Here is a 20032-nt window from a genome sequence, read left to right as displayed (position 1 = left end):
ACTCATACACTATTGTTTTACCTTTGGGTTAAGAGTTTGCCAAATCTCAGCAATAATTTGCTGTACCTCTAAACATCAGTCTTGTCTCCCAATCCGACTGACTTCAAGTCCTTAAATCATGAAATATGAAACATTGTAAGTCCTTATTACCTTACAAAGGGTATTTAACACTGACCGGTAGTTCAGTAGCCTAGTTTTTTTTCTCAAACATTACCTGTGCTGCTATCCAGCTGGGGTTCACTAAGAACTGTCTGAAAGGTCCAAAACCTTAATAAAGTGATGCAAAAACACTTTCAAACAAACGCTGGGATGAATAGCTCGTTTGTTCTTGAGTAGGCCTTAACATGTCTTACTTCACCAGTGACGACCACAGTTTCGCTTCCATTCATAATGCGGCCAGGTTTAAACGGTCAGAAACTGTCAAGCTATGCTTCTCCAGCTTGTTGCGCACTTCATTTCAGGACCCTGAAAAACAAGCAATTCTTATTTTAGTTTCCGCAACTTACGTTGTGTCCGCCTGGGGGAGCTGTTCCTCGACAATTAAATGGAAGAAAACCTGTGGTGAAGCATTCAGGTGCCTTCGGGAAGTATTGACATCCTTTTTACAGGTCTTACGAGAGATACAATGAATCGGATATGCATTTTTAATAAAATGTAGACATTTATTTCCTACTTTTTATTTATTAATTTGAAAAAAAAATAGGCTACGTTTGTTTTTAAGTGGTCTAAAACCATTCTCACAATCACAATGTAAAAAAGTGTTGCCTTTATATCTATACAGTGACACATCTGCATATATAGACTACTTTCCCCCAGTGTCCGAAACAGTATTCAGTTCCTTTATTTCTTCCTCTTTAGTCTGTTGTTTTTGTTAATTGTTCTGGCAGAATAGTTTTAATTAAAGCTATTATATTATTTGATTATATATCTACAGTAACGTATAAGAGTTTAAGTATTTTAATTACTTTTTTCATTTGATTATTGATAGGCTATAAGTATGGCTTTAATTTAATTTATCGTATTACATCCATACCAATAAGGCTTATTCACAGTTATAGACTACGTCATATTTGTTGGTCACTGTGAGATCAGAGTCTTAATATTTCAGACAGCCCGTGAATATAGCATAACATCTGCCAGGGCGCGTTCGGGACGATCCTGTGAGGCAGGACCCGCCCTCATCCTCCTCCTGCACTTGTCAAAGTGCGCTGATAGAAAATAAGCCTTCATCACATTCGTTGCTCACAGACGCACACGCAGATGACAAGGAGACAACCTGTCTCTAAACTTCGTATACAAACAGGATATTTTTCAAAACTCACTTCTCATTATTTGATGCCAAAATGTTGCCTTTCAAGACAACTTATGAGGGAGGAAGACGACAGCTGCAGGAGCTCAACGGCAGACTTGCCCAGTATCTTTCCAGAACCAAGCAACTGGAGGAGGAAAACGGACATCTCATCGCCGAAATAAATAAACTCAGACACGCCAAGACGGCGGAATTGGAGCCGAGGTGCAAGGGCGAGATGCGGGACCTGAGGAGAATGGTGGAGCAGCTGTCGCTTGAAAAGTCCCAGGCTGAGATGGAGAGGGAGAGGCTATGGCGGGAGTTGCAGATGGCCCAGTCCCTGTGCAGCGAGCAGACTGGGGCGTGGAGGGAAATCGGCGGCGATCTGAAAGGCTGCGAGCAGGAGCTTCACCACGCTCACCAGACCAACAGTGAACTTCAGGAGCGTTTATTTCAGCTACAGAACGAGTACAAATGCTTGGAGGACGTGCACAGGCAAGATATGGCGCATCTGCGGCGTCAGGTGGAGTCCCGGGTGGTACCCATCATCACGCAAACTTATCGCGGTCCTCCGGTGGCCTCTACGGCAGAGGTTGAAGAGTATGCACGCTGTATGTCCGAAAGATGGATGGAGACCTTTGAAATGTACCAGCAGAAGGTGGACGAAATGGAGCAGTCGATTAAGGCAGACCAAGAGAGGCTGACTGACATGCAGAGAGAGAAGATGCTCTACGTGTCGGAGTTGGACAAATTACGCAAAGACGCGAAAAAGCAAGGCCAGATCCAATCGCATCTCGAAGAGCAACTGATGCACATGCAGGACCAATTCCAGATGGACTGTGGTGAATATCAGGTGAGGAAAAAGCCTGTCATAAAACCTCTATGGTAGGGCCTCTCTCAGCCCTACTCTGTTATTTTTCTGGAGTGAACCAAGGGTTATGGGATTATTTATTTTATCCCAAAATACATATTACAATACAATAGAATACAATACGAATTTAAAAATACACAGACCGAACAATCTCCCCTTCATCCCACTGAGCCAAGAGGGAGGGGGGTCTGCTCCCTCTTGTACCTGCCACACCCACTGTTCTTAAAGGCGCTGATGCAGCTTTCGGTGGCTGCTACAAATGATCAAACTGATTCTTAACCCTAAACCATTGTCTAAATAATTGTAATATCATCCTCAGCTAGGCTGAAATTCCTGAAACAGGAATAACATGTACACACGTGCAGTACATGTATGTGTCTCTGAAATGAATGCAACTCTCCCCACCCCAATACTTAATGGCATTACCAACATTACCAGCCTTGACAAACTTGTGTTCCCTTGCCTGTCAAAAGCATGGGATCTTGAGCGCAACTTTCGACCTCAGTTTAAAAGGATTGAATAGCTGTAATAGTAAGACGCCATTTTACCAACCCTGTACACTATAGCTGTTAGACACCAGCCACTTAAACCAATAAGCTGTCACACTTACAAATCCTTATTAGCCTCCTTTTGCAGTCAGTTACACATGACTGCAATGGTCATACACTGTAGGTTAAGGCTTCGATGTTTTAGCAAAAAGGACACCCGTCACAGTATAACCCCCCACTGATTTACAATTGAGCAAGAAACCTGTGGTAAGATGTCAGATGTTATTGGAAAAGGCTCACACTCAAAGGGGCTGGATTGATAGTTCCAAATGATTAATGCAGACTGTTAACAAGATCAGAATCTGACTTGGAAGTGTACAGCCAGTTCACTGTCCCTTTGCATTAGAAATCAACGTAAATAAGCGGTGGGGACCCCACACAGAAAGAAAAATTATTAACCAAGGAAACAACATTGTAGGCTCCAGTAAAATAAAACATAGTTAAGCATTTAATGGTTAACAAGGGAGCAGAATGATTACAGTATTTTCATTTAAATTGCAGTCATAAACAACAATAATTATAAGAATAAAACCACCCACTGGACCGCTAACAGACTTGTAAATGTAACTATGTGCAAAGTGAAAACTTATTAAATTAATTGTTTCCCGCTTCTTTTTTTTGCTTTTCTTCCGTCCCTCCCCCTCCAGATGATTATTGAGCAGCTGGAGCAGGACAGGAACATGATGGCCAAAGGTATTGAAGAAAAGATGCAAGAGCATCAGCACCTTCTCCAGCATAAAATGGATCTGGGCTTTGAAGTGGCTGCCTACAGGTGATAAAACATTATTTATTTTGTTGTTCAGTCAAAAAACAGATTCTCAAATGATCACTTGGAGTTGAATAAATGGACCTTTTTCCCAGCAGATATTTTAAAATAGTAGGGAAAATGTGTGTTACTAATAACATAACAATGGCTGCATTATATTCAAGTGTCCCAATGAGCCAGCACCTCTTCTTTTCATACTGTGACATGTCAAAATGTCCCCAGGGAGAAAGGCCTACGGAAGCCAAACATTGGTGCCAGAAAAAACAAAAGTACTTGTTAAGAGGATTTAACCGATACTCAATCACAATGAGCTTCTTAGACCAAGCTTGATTTAAACTACCAAGTGAAAACAACTGGGACCAAGATATTTTCAAATTATGATGAAAATATACTTTGAAATATGAGTACATGTACAAAACTACAACCTTGGAATTTCTGGCTTTAACAATAGTAGCCCGCCTCTGACTAAAGCTACTCTTCACTTAATTAGTGATTTCATCGAACACATGAGAAAAAAACAGCTGCTTCCGTCCTGCTGCTCTTGGCATTAAGTGCTCTCCTCTGTCAGGTTTACTGAAAAGTAGTAGCTCACATTTACCTTCTTATAAATACCACGAGGTACTGCTCATGCATTTTTTATAGAGTTGTTTAAACTTTCTCTGTGGTTTATTTGAAGTGTTCCCAAAGCAAGACACATTATATCTGGCATTTCATATCCTGTAATAGCATGCTATGTCTAGTGCTCATTCCTATTATAGCCAAATTCACACATGGTCACATTCTAACAGACTATTTTTACTGAAAGGCAAAGTTATTTATAAAGCAGTAAATAAACATACTGTCTTTCCCGTTTGAAGGTGTGAGATCCTTTTTTAAATTTCCAGTTAACCTTGTAACATCACAACCTATACCTCATATCACATATATACCATCTTTAATCGTTGTTTAAGTTGTTGAGGGAAACCCAACGTTTATTATAAGGAAGCCATGTCCCAGGAAGTTCTTGATTCTCTATCTACTCCAGTGTGTCTCTATATGGGAGACTGTCCACTGGCACAACTGGTTTGTTTTGAATTTTTATAATAGACAGAATGTTTGTAAAGAGAAGTGGCAGTGGCATGCGATATTGTGTGTCACGAGTCGGCTTATGCTTTGGGATTCAACGGGAAGGGTGAGCAGCCCTGCATTGTAACTTATTTTTAGGTCAGTCTTTCAGATGGCACTCTCCGGAAAGGTTGTTCCCTTTTGAGTCACTTTGGTTTGCTGTTGTATGTTTGTTGAAGCATGGCCAAGGAAATAATTATTGCAGGGTGTTTGATACAAGAAGACAGTTGCTTGTTATGGTATTGATGATTACCACCGTATATGGCCAGGTTCTGTGTTCTTAGCGTCTTGTAAGCCTGTTTCAATAGTTTGAGAGGGCTGAGATGGCCGAGCTGAACGATGTACACCATCATGTGAGGTATTTGTCTTTGATTTGTTTTTATTTACATGTTAAAAAAGAAAATATGTTGAAATCTAGAATAACCAGTGATTTATAATGACTTATTTTTTATTGTCGTCAAATGTGTTTTGTCTTCTGTCTTGTTTTTCAGAACTCTTTTGGAAGGTGAGAGAGTGGGTCTGCAAGATGCTCATAGGAGGGGGACTCAACATCAAAGAGAAAGAGTAATAGGTACAGTATTTATTAATTATAATAATGTATTAGTAATTATTCATAGCTGGTAAATGGTCACAAGGGTACATTGTAAAACAAGTTTTAAATTAAAGATTCTACATTTTGGGAAATATGATGATTTGCCTACATGCAGATGAGAAGATCGATTCCACTCCTATATCTGTGTAAAATAAAGAGTTTATGGTTTTATGGGGGTTTCTGTGCTGCACTATTTTATGGCCGGGAGCAGTTACGTCCTGGGGTCTTTACTGATTACTTGGCGACCTCACAGGGATTACAAGCCAGTAGGAATATGTGATAGACTGGCAGAACTCACTTATGTGAGCTTTAGACATGCTTGTAGGCAACTACCTTCTCTCTGTTTGCAGTACTTATGTGAAGGTAAGCTGCTGATGGCTCCAGCTTTGTATTTTCATCTACCTCTTGCTTAAAAAGTGAATGAGCAAATTTTCTAAAATGTCAAACTATTCCATTTAGTACTTACCTAATTGTTCATGCTAATTAATTATCTGCCTCAGATATCAAGATGCCTGCGCGGCCCTACACTCCAAGAGCTTCCTCCTTAACTACCAGACAACACATGGATTTCAGGTACACGCAACCAACTTCAACCCTGAGAAGATCCCCCGTGCCTCCCTCTGGATCCATGAGTCCCTCTAGGGTCATTCCCATTACGGTTACAGAAAGAGAACGCAACCAGAGTCCTGCATCCAGAAGAGACATGATCTCATTCACCAAAGCTCGGGCTGCCACTTCTGCCCCTTTTACAACCACCACCACCAGCACTACTGCCAAAGATAAACAAACAGGTCAAAGTGAAAATAAAATGTGTCAAAAGACAACTGCGGAGGAGAGAACTGTGAAAATCAAACAGATCACAGAGTCCTCTAATACTACAACAACTACTGAGACAACATCAATGAGAGTGGTGTCGCCGGCAATGATGAGTCTGAACATGAAAACTGAGACAGAAAGCAGAAAGCAAGTTTCTGATGAAAAAGAAAAAGATCATGTTTATGGAGACAAATTCACCAAAAAGTGGCAAAAAGAGTCACTGATAGGCCCAAATGAGAAAAAGATATTAGACACTGTAGCTGTAGAAGAGATCATTGAGAAAGCGATAAATCCAGCAGGTTGGGAAGATGAGGGAGAATCCAAGGTAAGGTATCACGTGGAGAAAAGGCAGCAGGAGGATGGCACAATAAAGACACAGATTGTGCTGGAGTCCAGAGTTGAGGAAGAGATGGATATTTCGGAAGACATTGCACTTGACAAACTACTGAGCCAAGGGGTCCAGAAGGTATCACTGGAAGACATCAAGGACACAGCAACAGGAAACATGATCAAGAACCTGCTAAGTGGCCTGCAGGGAGGTGAAGACATGCAAAATAAGTCTGTCAGTGTGGAAATCATTGAAGAACCAGCAGAGTCTCACAGTGATGAGGAGCATGAGGCTGAACAGAAGTCCAGCTCTACTCTTCACGAGCCCTCCTCAACATATTTCCAAATTGAGGAGCTAGAAAATGTCCCTCAAGATGTTCAATTTCAGAGAAGTGACAGTGCTGCCATGAAGACCTCAATGACAGACACAGATCATTGCAAGGGTGGATCTAATCAAGTTCAAGAGGTGTCTAGAGAGAGTGACTCTTCACTTTCCCATGACCAAGAGCCTCATGAGTATTTCGTCTCCACTCCAGATGATAATGTTTCTGAAACTGAGGAGGGTGGTGGCATCACCTCCTATGGTCATTATGGTCTAGTTGATGACCTGTCAGATGAGAGGTATTATCAAGATGAAGATCTTCCCCCAAGAAGAGTGATCGTGGAGGAAAGTAACGAATACAAGTACATGTCAGGTGATCACTCGTTTGTAAAAGGGAGTTCCCAGTTCCCAGAGTGCATCATTGAAGAAGAAGTTCGTGTCTCGCCTGAAGTGCAGGAGTCAGTGCTTGAGTTCCTGAGAGAGGACTCTTTAGAACCAAAAGATCAGCTGAAGGGAGCTCTGGAGAAGCTACAAGGTTCAGTGTCTGGTCCATTGAGGGAGGAGTTGGCTTTCCTCACACAAGTGAGTAGTCCTCAGAATGTTGCTGTCAAAAAAGTGCAACATTCAAGTGACAATGGCACCATGACTATAGTTGCGGAACTGAACGTCTCTCAAAGCCTGGAAGACTCTGGACTGCTGGAGGAAGATGATCTATCTGAGGAGCAGATAATGGCACATCTCAGATCTTCCAACCTAGGGTTTGAGAAAGTCTTTCAAGGTGGAGCAGGAGGGGGATACAGCTTCAAAGTTTCCAAAGAAGAGGATATTGCGTACGGTGAAGAGTTTGAAGGCTTCACTAACCAGGGAGAGTCTGCATCTGAATTCACAGAGAAACATATTAAACTGGGGCCATCAGAAAAATCCTTCACCTTCCAGATGGGCATGCAGGGCAGTCTTGCTGAGGCAACCTCAGAGCAAGATCTGCAACCTCAAATCTTGGAGACCCCAGTGAAGATTTCTCACGAGAAAAGAATTGCAACTGTTTTCCTTGAGAGCCCGACAGATGATTAAAAGATAATCTATTCAGAAATATTTTGATATAATGAGTTTGGTGCACTTTTCCTGTACCTGCTAAAAATGTGTCACCTAAAACTTGGTGTACTTAACTGCACCTCATGATTCAAGGAACATTCAGTTTTGCAGTTAAAATGACCAGATTAATACATTATATTTGTATGTCAATTATTGTGGCAGTAAAACTAATATGGGATATCTTAAGTTAGAATTGTAACATCTAAATATTACAGCAACTTGTTATAAAAGCAACGCCATACTGATGCTAGTACGCTGGTACGTGTTAACCTTTATATCGATTGCAGTTGATCTTACAAGAGTTTATGGTTTATATACTTCTATATTCTTATACTAACCTGTGCGGTACTGTTTAATCAGCTTTTTGAGAGATTAACAGCACCCAATGAGATAACCATCACACCATCACTATCTGCTATGTTGTTGAATCTACAATATACTTAATCAATATTTAACACAAGCCAACACATGACAGTAAAGAGCTATGTGGTGCTGTGCACTGTTTGCAGATTTGAGCTTTTATTTTTATTTTGAGTTGGGCACTGCTGCCAAATTGAACAGTTTTATTATGTACTGCATCATGGGATACATTTTTTTTTAATGCAGTAGCCAGTGACATGTACAGAATATAGTTAAGCATGTAGCTGAGGACAGTATAGTGGGAGTGGGGGAAAAGATTTATGAGAAGGAAGTTTGTATTAGGAAATTTTAAGGTTTGAAAGAATGAGAAGAAGTTGCAGAATCTGAATGAGTTAGAAATGAGTCACTGATGTTGGATGAAGTGGAAGTGTTGTCAAAGAAAAACCTGGTTTTGATGAACAGTATGTCTTGCCTGAACGCCTTTTGCTTGTAGACGTGTTGGTTATCACAGTGTTGGCTTGAAGGATTCAACTTTGCTCTAACTGAAGAGTGTTTTTATGACCGTGACTATTTTTAGATCATCAGTTTAGCAGCATCGACTGTTCACTAGGGTTTGTTGTGGTGTGTACAAGTTGCAGAGGCATGAATGGTCCACTATGAATCCAGTCCGGTTACATGTTCTGCAAATTTACTATTTGTCATTATTGAGCATATATCTTCACACATTAACTGTTTGGCACTGTACTGTTTAATCAAGTTGCCACTATGTAATGTTTAGCATGAATGCCAAGCTTTTATGAATATATTCATAGTTTGAAATTCACAAAATGGAACCTCAATTAAAAAGACTTGCATTTAAGTGCCCAGATACAGCATATTTTGAAATACATTTAGATTTTTTCTGCAAACTGCAAAATTTAAACAAAAACCCTATTACATTAGTGCAAGTACATTTTGGCTGTATATGCACACAGTATAATCTGGATACTATGTGTCATTTCATAGCATAACAAATGTGTACATCAGCATCTAGAACATCTATTGATGTATAAAGACTGTTAAATGAGTCAAATATTCAATGTGTTTGTCTCCATGTAACCCAACATCATTGCTTTTATTGACATGATTTTTATTGAACTTTGGATAAAAATGTTGCAGGCAGCCCTTAAATGGAAATGAATTCATATCTTAATACAATTAAAACTTATTGTGGATACATTTTCTGAGCACGAGTATTTCTTCAAAGCTACCTTATTTCACCTGATACACAAAATAATATACTGCTAGTGGACTAGAACAATTGAATTGAAGAGATATACACATTTCTTAAAAAAAAGAAGTAATGAAGTAGTTCTTGGTCCAAACCTACAAGGTTATTGTAGTGACAAAATAAATAAAGGATATTTCAAGAGTCAGACATATCATTTCCATCATCGCCACTGGACGGAACAACTGAACACGTATGAGGTTTTGTTTTCCTTCTACTTTGCCTCCGTTGTCTCTTAGCCACCTCTGGTGCCCTGCAAAACATATAGCACATGGTTGCATTACTGAAACATGTATGTTATTCAACTTACTCTCACTTAATCATACTATTAAATAAGTTAATCACCAGGATCATTTAATGTTCCAATATGATATAAAGTACAGTTAAATAGGTGTAACAACGTTGTGTGGATTTACCGGGCCAGCATGTCCACAGCTTTTTGAGTAGCTTTTGTCTTCTTGTGCTGGGGACCGAACAACAAACTCTGGATCTGCAAGCACTGAAATTTAAAAAAGTAATTTAATGACAGCGGAATGAGTGGTCAGTTGAAGATGACAGTTGCAACCCATTCTCACTTCGTAGCATGTGAATGCACTAAACATCCCAAAATAACCACTGTAGCAGTCCAAGGTTTAGATGACAACCTCTGAGTGTCTGGTCAACCAGGGGGATCTGCTAGATTTATTACAAGTTCTTCAAACCAACCACCCAGGAATCTGAGGTAGTTAACTTGACACATTTAAAAAGCAGCCCCACTCATATTGCACTTTACGTTTAGTTTGGTGCAATTAAATTAGATGAACGAGTGCTTATCTCTATGACAACATAACATATTGCCTAATTTAACAACATTCAGAAAGGTCTATGAGGTTTTAACCACAAACAGATATAATACTATTACACAATGTGCTCACATACACACATAGTGACGCATTAGTCATGATAAAGGCCTGCATGCTTTTCTGCATTCATAATAAATAAGATGTCAAAGGGACTTTGTTAAAGGGAAAGGGGGAGGTAACAGTTTCCATCTAAACCAGGGAAAGTAAAACATTCTGTAATCTGGAACAGAGCCATCTGGCCTCTTGGATGTTTTCACTGTTGCTAAGGTTGATGTAATGGAAGGCCTTTTTTTCAGAAGCACTGCAGAGGAAGGGGGAAATGTCAAGTGTATGTCTCTGTGTGTACCATTGTTCTCTATGTTTCTTTAGTCGATCTGTACTGCATCTTCCTTTGGAAAAACAAGTTACTCAACCAGTGTGCAGATGGTGTCATGATGACAGGAAAGAAAATTCTGCTCTGTGTCAGGGCACTTTAGAAAGGTTACTAATCGGACGTGGTGTAGAGTGAGTGAGCCCTGATATACCCTGTCAGTGTCAGAGGGGGACTCAGACCCCCTCTGCACTCAGATGTCAAAACAAAGCAACATAGCAACCAGGCTCCTTTACTTACAGACATGTCATTACTAGTATGAAGAAATACCCCACTTTACTGGTGTATTTTTGAGCATTTGATGTCAGAACTGAGCTCATATGGTATACATGTGCAGTCGTACTGTTTTGAAAAAAAAAAATTATTACGTAAAGAATAAAGTAAAAACAGCTGTAGAGAAAGAAAACACTGCTGTTTACTCAGCGCATGTGTGTCTGACATTTTATTCAGAAGGACATAATGGCATGCTACACTAATTGGGGCCACTGTCCCTTTAATTGACAGCAGTTAGCAAACTGCAATTCTCTTTTCAAAGTTGTGTTGCCCATCTGCCATGCTGTATCCAGACTGAGGAAGCACAAATTCACTGTGTGATTATACACCAGGGAGGTCTGCTCTGCACACTGCACCCTTCCGAGATTAGCATTTGACTCTGATAGCACTGAGCTTTAGGGAGGAAGTTGGAAATAGCTCATCTCAATTTGACAGGGACTCGCCGTGTGTTTATTTTGAACAAGCGTCTGATTGGTGTGGATGGACACACCCACTGACTCCTGGCATTTCATTAAACCCCCCCTTAATACTTTGGTAGGGACATGGTCATGTGAGGGGACGGTAACCTTCTACTCTGTCCAATATTTCTAATACAATCATATGAAAAAGTTTGGGAACCCCTCTCAGCCGGCATTATAATTGACTCTGCTTTCACAAAAAAAAAGATAAAAGTGGTATGTCTTTAATTTACCAGGAACAGCTAACTACTGGGATGTTTTCCAAACAAAGATTTTTTGAAAAGCAGTATTTGGTTGTATGAAATAAAATAAAATGTGAAAAACTGGCTGTGCAAAAATATGGGTACCCTTGTGGTTTTGTTGATTTTAATGCCTGTAACAGCATGTAAAACTGATGACTTTAAACACAAAGTTGGTTGGATTATGTTGTTAAGCCTTGAACCTCATAGAAATGTCTGTTTAATCATGAGAAAATGTATTTTAGGTGCCTAAATGCAAGTTGCACTTCTTTTTGACTCTCTGCTGAAGTGAGACAGAATGGGATCATCAAAACTGCTCCCAAAAGATCTTAAAAACAAAGATTATTCATTATCATGGTTTAGGGGAAGGCTACAAGAAGCTTTCCCAAAGGTTTCAATTGTCAATTTCTACTGTAAGGAACGTTGTCAGGGAATGGAAGGACACAGGCACAGTTGCAGTTAAACCCAGGTCTAGCAGACCAAGAAAAGTACAAGAGCGGCATATGCGGCGGATTGTGAGAATGGTTGCACACAACCCAAAGATCACCTCCAAAGACCTGCAAGAACATCTGGCTGCAGATTGTGTATCTGTACATGGTTCAACAAATCAGTGCAATGTTGCCGGCTGAGAGGGGTTCCCAAACTTTTTCATATGACTGTATATATTCACAGGTTGTAGCCCAGGCAAACAATACTTATGCCCATTGGGTTGTGTGACTAGTGATTACCTTTGTCATAGTCCTGTGGGCCTGCTTCATCCGGCCCTCACTCATCTCCACACTTCCTATCAGCTGAAGGGTGTCTGCTACCTCAGGACTCAGGTCACCGAACGTCGTTCTCTTTGTAGTCAGAGAAGCTCTCTGAATCTCCACACATCTCTGCAAAGTTGTAAATGAAAATACATAAATCATCTCTTGCCATCTGTGGTGACTGGTGAGAACCACACCCCGTTCAGCAGGTGGAGTAAATCGCCTGAAAATCAAACTGTGCTGCTTTCTCAAAAAAGATGTGTGGATAATGAAAAATTGCTGTGGGTTCGTAATTGGCATAAAGAAAAACAGTTTATGTTTATGATACTGTTTGCCAGGAGAAAATCCCTGTGGTGACATTGTTTCACTGTTCTTGCAGATGTGTGTGACCGTAAGTGTGTGTAAGTGTGTAAGTGTGTGTGTGTGTGTGTGTGTGTGTGTGTGTGTGTGTGTGTGTGTCTAACCTCTTGCTGTCCACTGAAGAGGAGGAAACGACAGAAATCATCCTGGGCTACGAGAAAGGCTGAATCCTGTGGACCTACAGAGTTTTTGTATGCACTGAGACTCTGCTCAAAGTAATGCACTGCAGAGTCTACAGGGAAAAACAAAATCATGCATGTTTAATTATATTACTTTAGACCGAAAACATATACTACCTTTCCTTAGTTTACAGATAGTATGCTTGACATTGCAAACATGGAGCATACATTTGTATTGAGATAGTTGACATGGGTGAATGACAGTGACATGACATGAATGTGGACCTTTTCATGACACTGTCTTGAAGAATTTCAAATACACAAAGACAACGGGGGAGATTCAAATCCTAATTAACCCCTTGTGTAGGTTGCCCAGGCCGAGCCCTTGTCTGTGAATAAACTCACCATTGTGCTGGGGCTCCTCTGAGGCAGAAAGTATGAGGGCCAGGCTATGGGAGATCCGAGCCCCCTCTAGCTCGTCTTGGCTGTGACTCATGGCTATGTTATGTGCCTAGCAGAAACACCCACGTAAAGAAAACACAAGACAGATCACATATCACCGAATTAGAGGTGTGGGAACACTACCTAACAACAAAGCTTGGCACCGTCTCAAGAAGCCTCGGTTTGTTTACATCTGTTAGACAAGAGTTGTGATTGGTGTGAGAGTGATATGCCCCTTGCCTTGGAGAGATGCTCTATGGCTCGGTCCAAATGACCTTTGTCCTGTTCAATGGCGGCCATGTCCCTGTAGACAGAGCACGTCTTCTCTGGCTTTCCAAAGTCCTTAAGTTGGAGCAGAGACTTCTTACACTGGCTTAAGGCGTCCTCTGTTCTGTTCTGTCTCCTATAGACCCTATAGAGCAGAAAGGACACACACAAGTGCCAGAGATGGAAAGACAAACATAGGAGAGTTGAACAATATAGCCTTCTTAACAAGACAGTAATGACTAGAAATCAAGCCTTCGTCTTGCATTTGTTTACTTTAGCAGTACTCTAAAAGCCATTGTATATTTTTAAAGTAAAAAATGACATCTATAACACTATTTTCCCAGAGTATTAACAGTGTACAGTATACAGTGTGCCCTTTGCTACATTACTTTGAGCCTGTTTTACATCACCAAAGCAACTGCTTGGTCTCTAGCCAAACCCAGGCCCAGGAGAGTGGTGAAGGCTTTTTGGCTGATGGCTGCAGTTGAATCCTGGTGTGGTGCTACTAGACTATAATAGGAAAAGCTTGCACATTGCCCTTTTCACTGTTTTGGTCGCATCATATTCAGAGTTTCAAACTGTCTCCTCTAGGACTAAAGGTTATGATGCTAATTTACAGCCTCCAGGGCTCTTGACATTAGGAGATGTGGATCACTGAGCTAGTGATCCACATAAAAATCTGATACCCATCTGAACATTTGCTGTTGCTGCCACCAAGTTCTTAGGCTTCACTTGTTTTGCTGAGGCACACAACACAGTCTTTGCTCCTTTAAAGTAACGTCCTGTGGTACTGTTCTGCAAAGTGGCTTGGGCTTCTACAGAGCACTAGGAGAGAGAGGAGGAGACGATGGCTGCAATAATCAGTGCAAGGACGCTGGATCCATCAGGCTACTCTGCTAACAGCTTCAAACCTTCTAATGGACTCTAAATTTAATTCAGCTCTCCAGTCAAGGGGGCCGCCTTTCTCAGAGGTTGAAACACTCACTGCTATACACTCTCAAGTGTACACACAGCAGCAGAGGAAAGCCCTTTTCACAGATCAGCCATTCTAAATCCTCACTGTACAGAGTATAGCTGTGTGTGGTTATCTGGATGACAATAAATGTACCTACAGAATGCATGCAGGAGTCAATCTACCATTTGATTTGACGTTGTTTTTTCCAACTTCCAATATTATGAGCACATGCAATGTGTCTGTGTGGGAACCAAAATTCGCTGCTTGACAGTTTTGCCAGAAGCATAGGTTACAAAAACATTGTGGTGGCTAATTTTTTCCCATGAATCCAACATTATCCTAACATGCCCTGATGGATGGAAGGAGTGCACCGCCCACAAGCGTTCACGGGGCACAGGCACTCCCGGTCCTTCTAGGGCAGCAGCAACGGCTGAAGCCGAGCCACATTCCAGCATCTAGCTTGAGTCCTGCCATTTTCTGCCTGCCTGGACAGACGGAGACAATACCCCTCTATCCTCTCATTCAATCTGCATCCTTATGCACTTCCTGGCAGAATGGTTAAATGCCACATCCCACTAAAAAATCTACTAAGAGTCCACAGGGCAGGGAAATAACGTAATTAAGGATTTGTAGATGGGTTGCCAAGCAAGCCACACAGCCCTCTTTTGTAAACGTTTCCAGAACTTAGTTGACGTAAGTTCGCTCTGGGCTTTCGCTCGAAAAAATGATACAGTAAGGCCAAGCCAGAGTGAAAGCAGAGGGACAAAAACACAACAGCGTGCTCCAGCAAATCTGTGTGTGCTTTAAACTCATGGCCTTCTGACTGATGGGGCTTTTTAGTGTGTGCATCAGGTAGATAGGGGTATAAAACTAGAGAAGAAGAATAATAAACAACCTATCAGGTGTACGGTTGCTCGTTTTATTCCAGCCAACTAATCATATGCAATTTTACATCTGAAATGAGAGCTACCTTTTTGGAAGGAAAACCGGTTGAGTCTTAATCTTAAGCACCAGAATTCCACTAGAGCTTTGCTGTTTATTTACACTATGCCTGTGAATCCAGTTAATAGCCTGCATATACAATACAGGTACAGGGCCACTGATTATTGCAAAAGCACAAACACTGGAAACTAGGTGGTGAAAAAAGGGTGAATTTCGAAGACCATAATATGATACATGGAGACTATAATTAAATTAAGGGTGGGGACAATGTGGAAAAGTTTCTGTGAATTTATGAAAAACATTCTCAAGATCAAATCTCTCCACTAAAATGTAGATTTTACGAGGGAGGTTATAAATAAGCAAACAAAATAAGTTATCTTCTGCAGCCATGGATATGAGAACAAACAAACAAACAAACAAACAAACAGTGACATGACACAAAACAAATTTAAACCTGACAGCTGAAGCTTCCTCTGGATATAACACCCCATTTGGCTGATCATACTGTAAGTGCACACCTTGAGTGTTGATCTAAAAGCAAGCATAATGTTTGGACCAGGATCTATAAGAGAGCTGAGCTTACGTTATTGTTCCAGGGCTTTGGAGGGAACATTCCCCCTTCCATCACAACAGGGTTGACTGACAGAGCTTTAGAGGCCGTGCCAAATTCTTAGTCATCATCTAACAAAAGAGATTTAGTAAAGCTTACACACCAGCCAGACTCTGCACATTTTTTCAATTACACACATCATGTCAACAAACTCTGACTCTCTGAAACAGACCAAGATGGCATCATTTACAAATTCCTGCGAGTGAAGCTCACCTCTCCTAGCTGATAGAGCTTGTTTAGTGTAAACGCTCCTCTTCACCTATAGCAACGGGACATCAGAGCATGGGGTCCGCTGTGCCAAGTCTAAGATTTAAGTGTAAGGCTTCTGAAAGAAGGGGTCCCCCCCGGTTGGAATACTGTCCCCTTTCTATTTCTTTATAAGTTGTTCTCATTGCAAAAAGTTGGAGACTATCCTCTTAAAAGAACAGATCTCAATCATGTCAGGGTGATTACAAGGCTTCACAAACATTGTGAAGGTTTTGATGGGAGTCAGGCCTGTATTCTGTATTTTAATGCATTAACTATTTTCCTAGTCAAAATACATACATTCAAAACCCGCCAGAACTTTCATGTACAAGGATTAACAGGGTAACAGCTAACATAAAGACATAAGTCGATCTCAACCCAGGTAAGAATATACTTTACTTCCTGGTTGTGCGACTATTTTCACCCACAGTGACCTATAAGCTATGATAAGTGTCTGCAATTTTTTTATGTCACCAAGCCAAGCGGTTCCCCTTAACAGTCAATCAGTGTCTTCTACACCTGCTGTCTGCCACGCAGTCTTCACCATGATCCAGTAAGTCTTTAATCTTTTCCTGTAGCCTCTAGTGTGCTGCCGTCGGGACCTTTGGTGTCAATACCTTCATTAGATTTATAAACAGAAATAAATAAAGGTACTAGTACTACTGTAGGTGGGATGTAAACAAAGCAGCTGAGGTTTAACAGAGAAATAAAAAAAGGTGTTTACAGTAACTCTAGGAGTCACTCAAAAGGCAATAGCCAAGTGGGGTATGAGCTGAAAGGGGGTTAATAATTAAGGAGGCAGTCAAAGGTAGTGACTCTCGAGAAACAAAGGGAAAAGGCTGAAAGCATATGAGGAAAATGGCAGAAATGTTTTTTAAAAATATCCCTTTTCTTCCCTCTACGTCTTTTGCTTGAGCAGTGACTGGACATGCTGAAACCCCACCCAGCAGCTCCGTAAGCAACTTTACAGAAACTGGACAACAACAGGGGTAAAACCTGATTAGTTAATTTGTTGTTTGTTAGAGAACATTAAGTAATGCTGTTGTTATTTTTGGCATAACTAAGTTAGCAAAAATATAAACAAACAGACTGAAAAACCCTCCTCTCCAAAAAAAGATTTGGAGGGTTTATTGTATGCAAGTTTGTGGGAATATATTGCCATCCTGTGGCCAAAGTTAAACACAAGGTACTACATTTGAAAATTGAAAGGTCTGAGAAAAACAAACACTATGTAGTTATAATGACAACAGCAGTTATAGGAAAATCATCCAGGTTTTCCCTTGAATGTCCTCTGAAAAGACCTGAACCGTTACCTTGTAATTGGGAATACTGCCAAGTTATTTGAGTCAGTTTGAACATGGTACTATAAGAGTCACAGGAAATAAATAAAGCAAATCATGGAATGTCAGACAGAAATACTTAAAACTGAGTAACATTTGCTATTACAGACTATAGGCTGCAAATGCTCTAATTTAAGGTATGTTTCCCCATTTTCATTATGAATACATACTGTATCTTCTATAAAAAAAAACATTCTAAAAGTTTTTCAACCTGGATAGATTGGTGGAGATGTCCAGTTCAGTCTTCATCCTCTCTTCCTGCTCAATGCCACCGTGCTGATGAAGCTCCTCAAGAACTCCTTCTGCCTCCAGGAAAGAGGATTCTGCCTCCTCGAGAGTTGACAGAAGTCAAGGACTCACGCAGCTTGTTGTTGGAGTTGATATTTCCTTCCAATCTCATAGATTTAATTGTAAAACATAAATCATTGAAAGGATATCTGGCTGTTTGCAGTGAAGCACCTCCCTGTGTGAGGTGTACACTAAGGAGACACGTGAGGACATCAAGCTTTTGGTCCCTGCAGGAGGAAGTAGAAGAGCAGAAAGGCAGCAGCTCTCTGGCCACAGCTGAATGCTGCTGGGCCTGCAGCGGCCAGCCTAAAGGGGACACAGAACCATCACTGTGTGTAAATTAAACATCATTCTGACTCTTAATCTGAGTATCATCTCAACATTATCCCCAAGTAACAATCAGTTCATGAGCTGCCTGTTATTAGCGCAAAGAGCAAAGTAGCACAACATAATATAACTAATAAAATGACTAAGTTAAAGCAGTATAGTATTAGTAGCATAGACTGGTAATCTGGTGATTAGATGTTCAATGTATTCACAGTAATATCTGGACTGGTTGGAAATTACCTTTGAACTGGATATATGCCTTAGCCAGTCTTGCATGGGCTTGTGCAAGTTTCAGATGTCCCACCCCGTACACCAGCCTAGTCAGAGCCACACAGCGCACCAGGTCCTGAATGCAAGCATCAAACTGAGCAAACACAGAACATAACTGTCAGTATCACTTCTCTGGGCCTATCAATACTACTTTGTGTCTATGCTTAGAGCATAGATTAGTATTTAGAAGCTACTTTTAGTCGTTTTACTGTTCACTAACTTTATGTCAAAACTTAAAGCTATAATGCTTATGTCGCCCCCATGAGGAATTATGAGTTATTACAACAACACTGTCAGTACAGTTACAAGCATTTGGTGAACCTGCTAGTGTCGGGGTGCAACACTAGTTGTAATCGCTGCCATACTGAGAAATACAGAGAGGAGCTGATAAGCTTAATCAACTTTGTGTAAACTAATTTGGCAATTGCTGGAATGTAACATACATTCATTTGAATAAAAAAAAAATGTAGGCTATATTTGAATTTGAACTTTTTTTTAAATTATTTTTTGATTATTCAACCAACAAGAAAAACAATGTCCACACATTTGATAATCAATTAAAATAATACTTTTGGCATGAACTTGTGTACAATAGGCCTACTCACAATGAATATGGCCTAATATGAATTTTACACTGCAGCCTCTAGCCTGCATCACCCACCTCTTGGTTGTCTTCGTGGGCCTGGGCTCGGCTGTGAAAGTGTTTGAGCTTTTCTTCAGGTGGCATCACAATCAGTTCCCTTTTAGAGTAACTTGCTGTCTCTGAGGGACTCAACACATCTGAGTCACGGGAAGGAGACGCATCCGCGGAGTTGCTTCCCATGCTGCAGTATAAGGTATACAATAGGCCACATTTTCAAAATAGCTACATTTGAAGCAAACACTTATTTTGCAACATTTTATTATCTAATATGCTGGCGGACTGTAGCTATGCTACAGGCTACTTTATAACATACATAAGCTAGGACACAGTTAATAGGCTATGGTACCAGCTTTTATTTCGGACTTTTCATCTTGTTTGGTGGAGTAGCTAAACAAACATTTTAATGAGAAAAAATTACTTACTCTACCGGAGACTCGAATGAATTAGGTCGTGTTGTCATTGCGCGAGCATCAGACATTTTACCTATCAGTGATAGATAGTTAGGGGATTTCACCGTGTTAAAACAGTAGCCTAGGCTATGCCTATGTGGATGTAACGTTGAGCGCACCATCTGCAGTTTGACTTGTTTATGTTTTGTTTCCGTAGTTACTCTGCGCGTGCAACTCAACAGTACGCCTATCTCTCGTGAGCCAGTGTTGCTGCTCTTCCTTTAAACGTTTCACTGGGAGGCTTAACATAACCGAAACAACTAGCTTACTCCATGGGCTATGATGCTCTAAAATAAATCTCTTCGAACATGTTCCACCAGGCTCGGTTATGAGCTGTGGTAGCGGACTGAAGTAGCCTAGCCTATTTGGAATAGCATTTCCTGAATATGGAGGCAGTGCAAGTGGGGTGCATTCAAGAACCGCACTGTTTTTAAATAACACAATGTAGCCTAGATGTCTTTCTTGGGCTGTGTCTTGATTCAGGGGTTGCG

The 20032-nt window shown here is 40.8% G+C and overlaps 2 protein-coding genes across 2 annotated transcripts; one reads left to right on the top strand and one right to left on the bottom strand.

Moving 5' to 3' along the window:
* The first annotated feature begins 1260 nt into the window (after positions 1 to 1260).
* Positions 1261 to 9451, top strand: synm (synemin, intermediate filament protein). Its single transcript, XM_080027877.1, has 4 exons — positions 1261 to 2141; positions 3355 to 3479; positions 5069 to 5148; positions 5670 to 9451. Exons 1-4 carry the CDS (start codon positions 1344 to 1346, stop codon positions 7703 to 7705), a joined length of 3039 nt encoding a protein of 1012 aa, XP_079884003.1. The 5' UTR covers positions 1261 to 1343; the 3' UTR covers positions 7706 to 9451.
* A 17-nt stretch (positions 9452 to 9468) lies between these two features.
* On the bottom strand, positions 9469 to 19833 carry ttc23 (tetratricopeptide repeat domain 23). Its single transcript, XM_080027655.1, has 11 exons — positions 19515 to 19833; positions 19111 to 19273; positions 18420 to 18543; positions 18007 to 18158; positions 17776 to 17894; positions 13445 to 13616; positions 13169 to 13274; positions 12749 to 12876; positions 12264 to 12413; positions 9770 to 9852; positions 9469 to 9606 (listed from the first exon to the last, which is right to left on the bottom strand). The coding sequence occupies exons 1-11, from the start codon at positions 19661 to 19663 to the stop codon at positions 9492 to 9494; spliced, it is 1461 nt and encodes a 486-aa protein (XP_079883781.1). The 5' UTR covers positions 19664 to 19833; the 3' UTR covers positions 9469 to 9491.
* Positions 19834 to 20032: the final 199 nt, after the last annotated feature.

Source organism: Ammodytes marinus (genome assembly GCF_949987685.1).
Source record: "Ammodytes marinus genome assembly, chromosome: 5".
NCBI classification, from domain to species: domain Eukaryota; kingdom Metazoa; phylum Chordata; class Actinopteri; order Uranoscopiformes; family Ammodytidae; genus Ammodytes; species Ammodytes marinus.
The sequence above is the reverse complement of the archived record's forward strand: the minus strand, read 5'-3'. Positions and strand labels throughout refer to the sequence as shown.

What these genes read in the sequence shown, in the direction of transcription:
- synm (XM_080027877.1), top strand. Translation starts at nt 1,344, where the DNA reads ATGTTGCCTTTCAAGACAACTTATGAGGGAGGAAGACGACAGCTGCAG. An exon ending in TGGACTGTGGTGAATATCAG is followed by an intron (nt 2,142 to 3,354) that starts GTGAGGAAAAAG and finishes CTCCCCCTCCAG; the next exon opens with ATGATTATTGAGCAGCTGGA. An exon ending in TTTGAAGTGGCTGCCTACAG is followed by an intron (nt 3,480 to 5,068) that starts GTGATAAAACAT and finishes CTTGTTTTTCAG; the next exon opens with AACTCTTTTGGAAGGTGAGA.
- ttc23 (XM_080027655.1), bottom strand. Translation starts at nt 19,663, where the DNA reads ATGGTGCGCTCAACGTTACATCCACATAGGCATAGCCTAGGCTACTGT. An exon ending in TCATTCGAGTCTCCGGTAGA is followed by an intron (nt 19,274 to 19,514) that starts GTAAGTAATTTT and finishes CTTATACTGCAG; the next exon opens with CATGGGAAGCAACTCCGCGG. An exon ending in CCCACAGGACTATGACAAAG is followed by an intron (nt 9,853 to 12,263) that starts GTAATCACTAGT and finishes TTTAAATTTCAG; the next exon opens with TGCTTGCAGATCCAGAGTTT.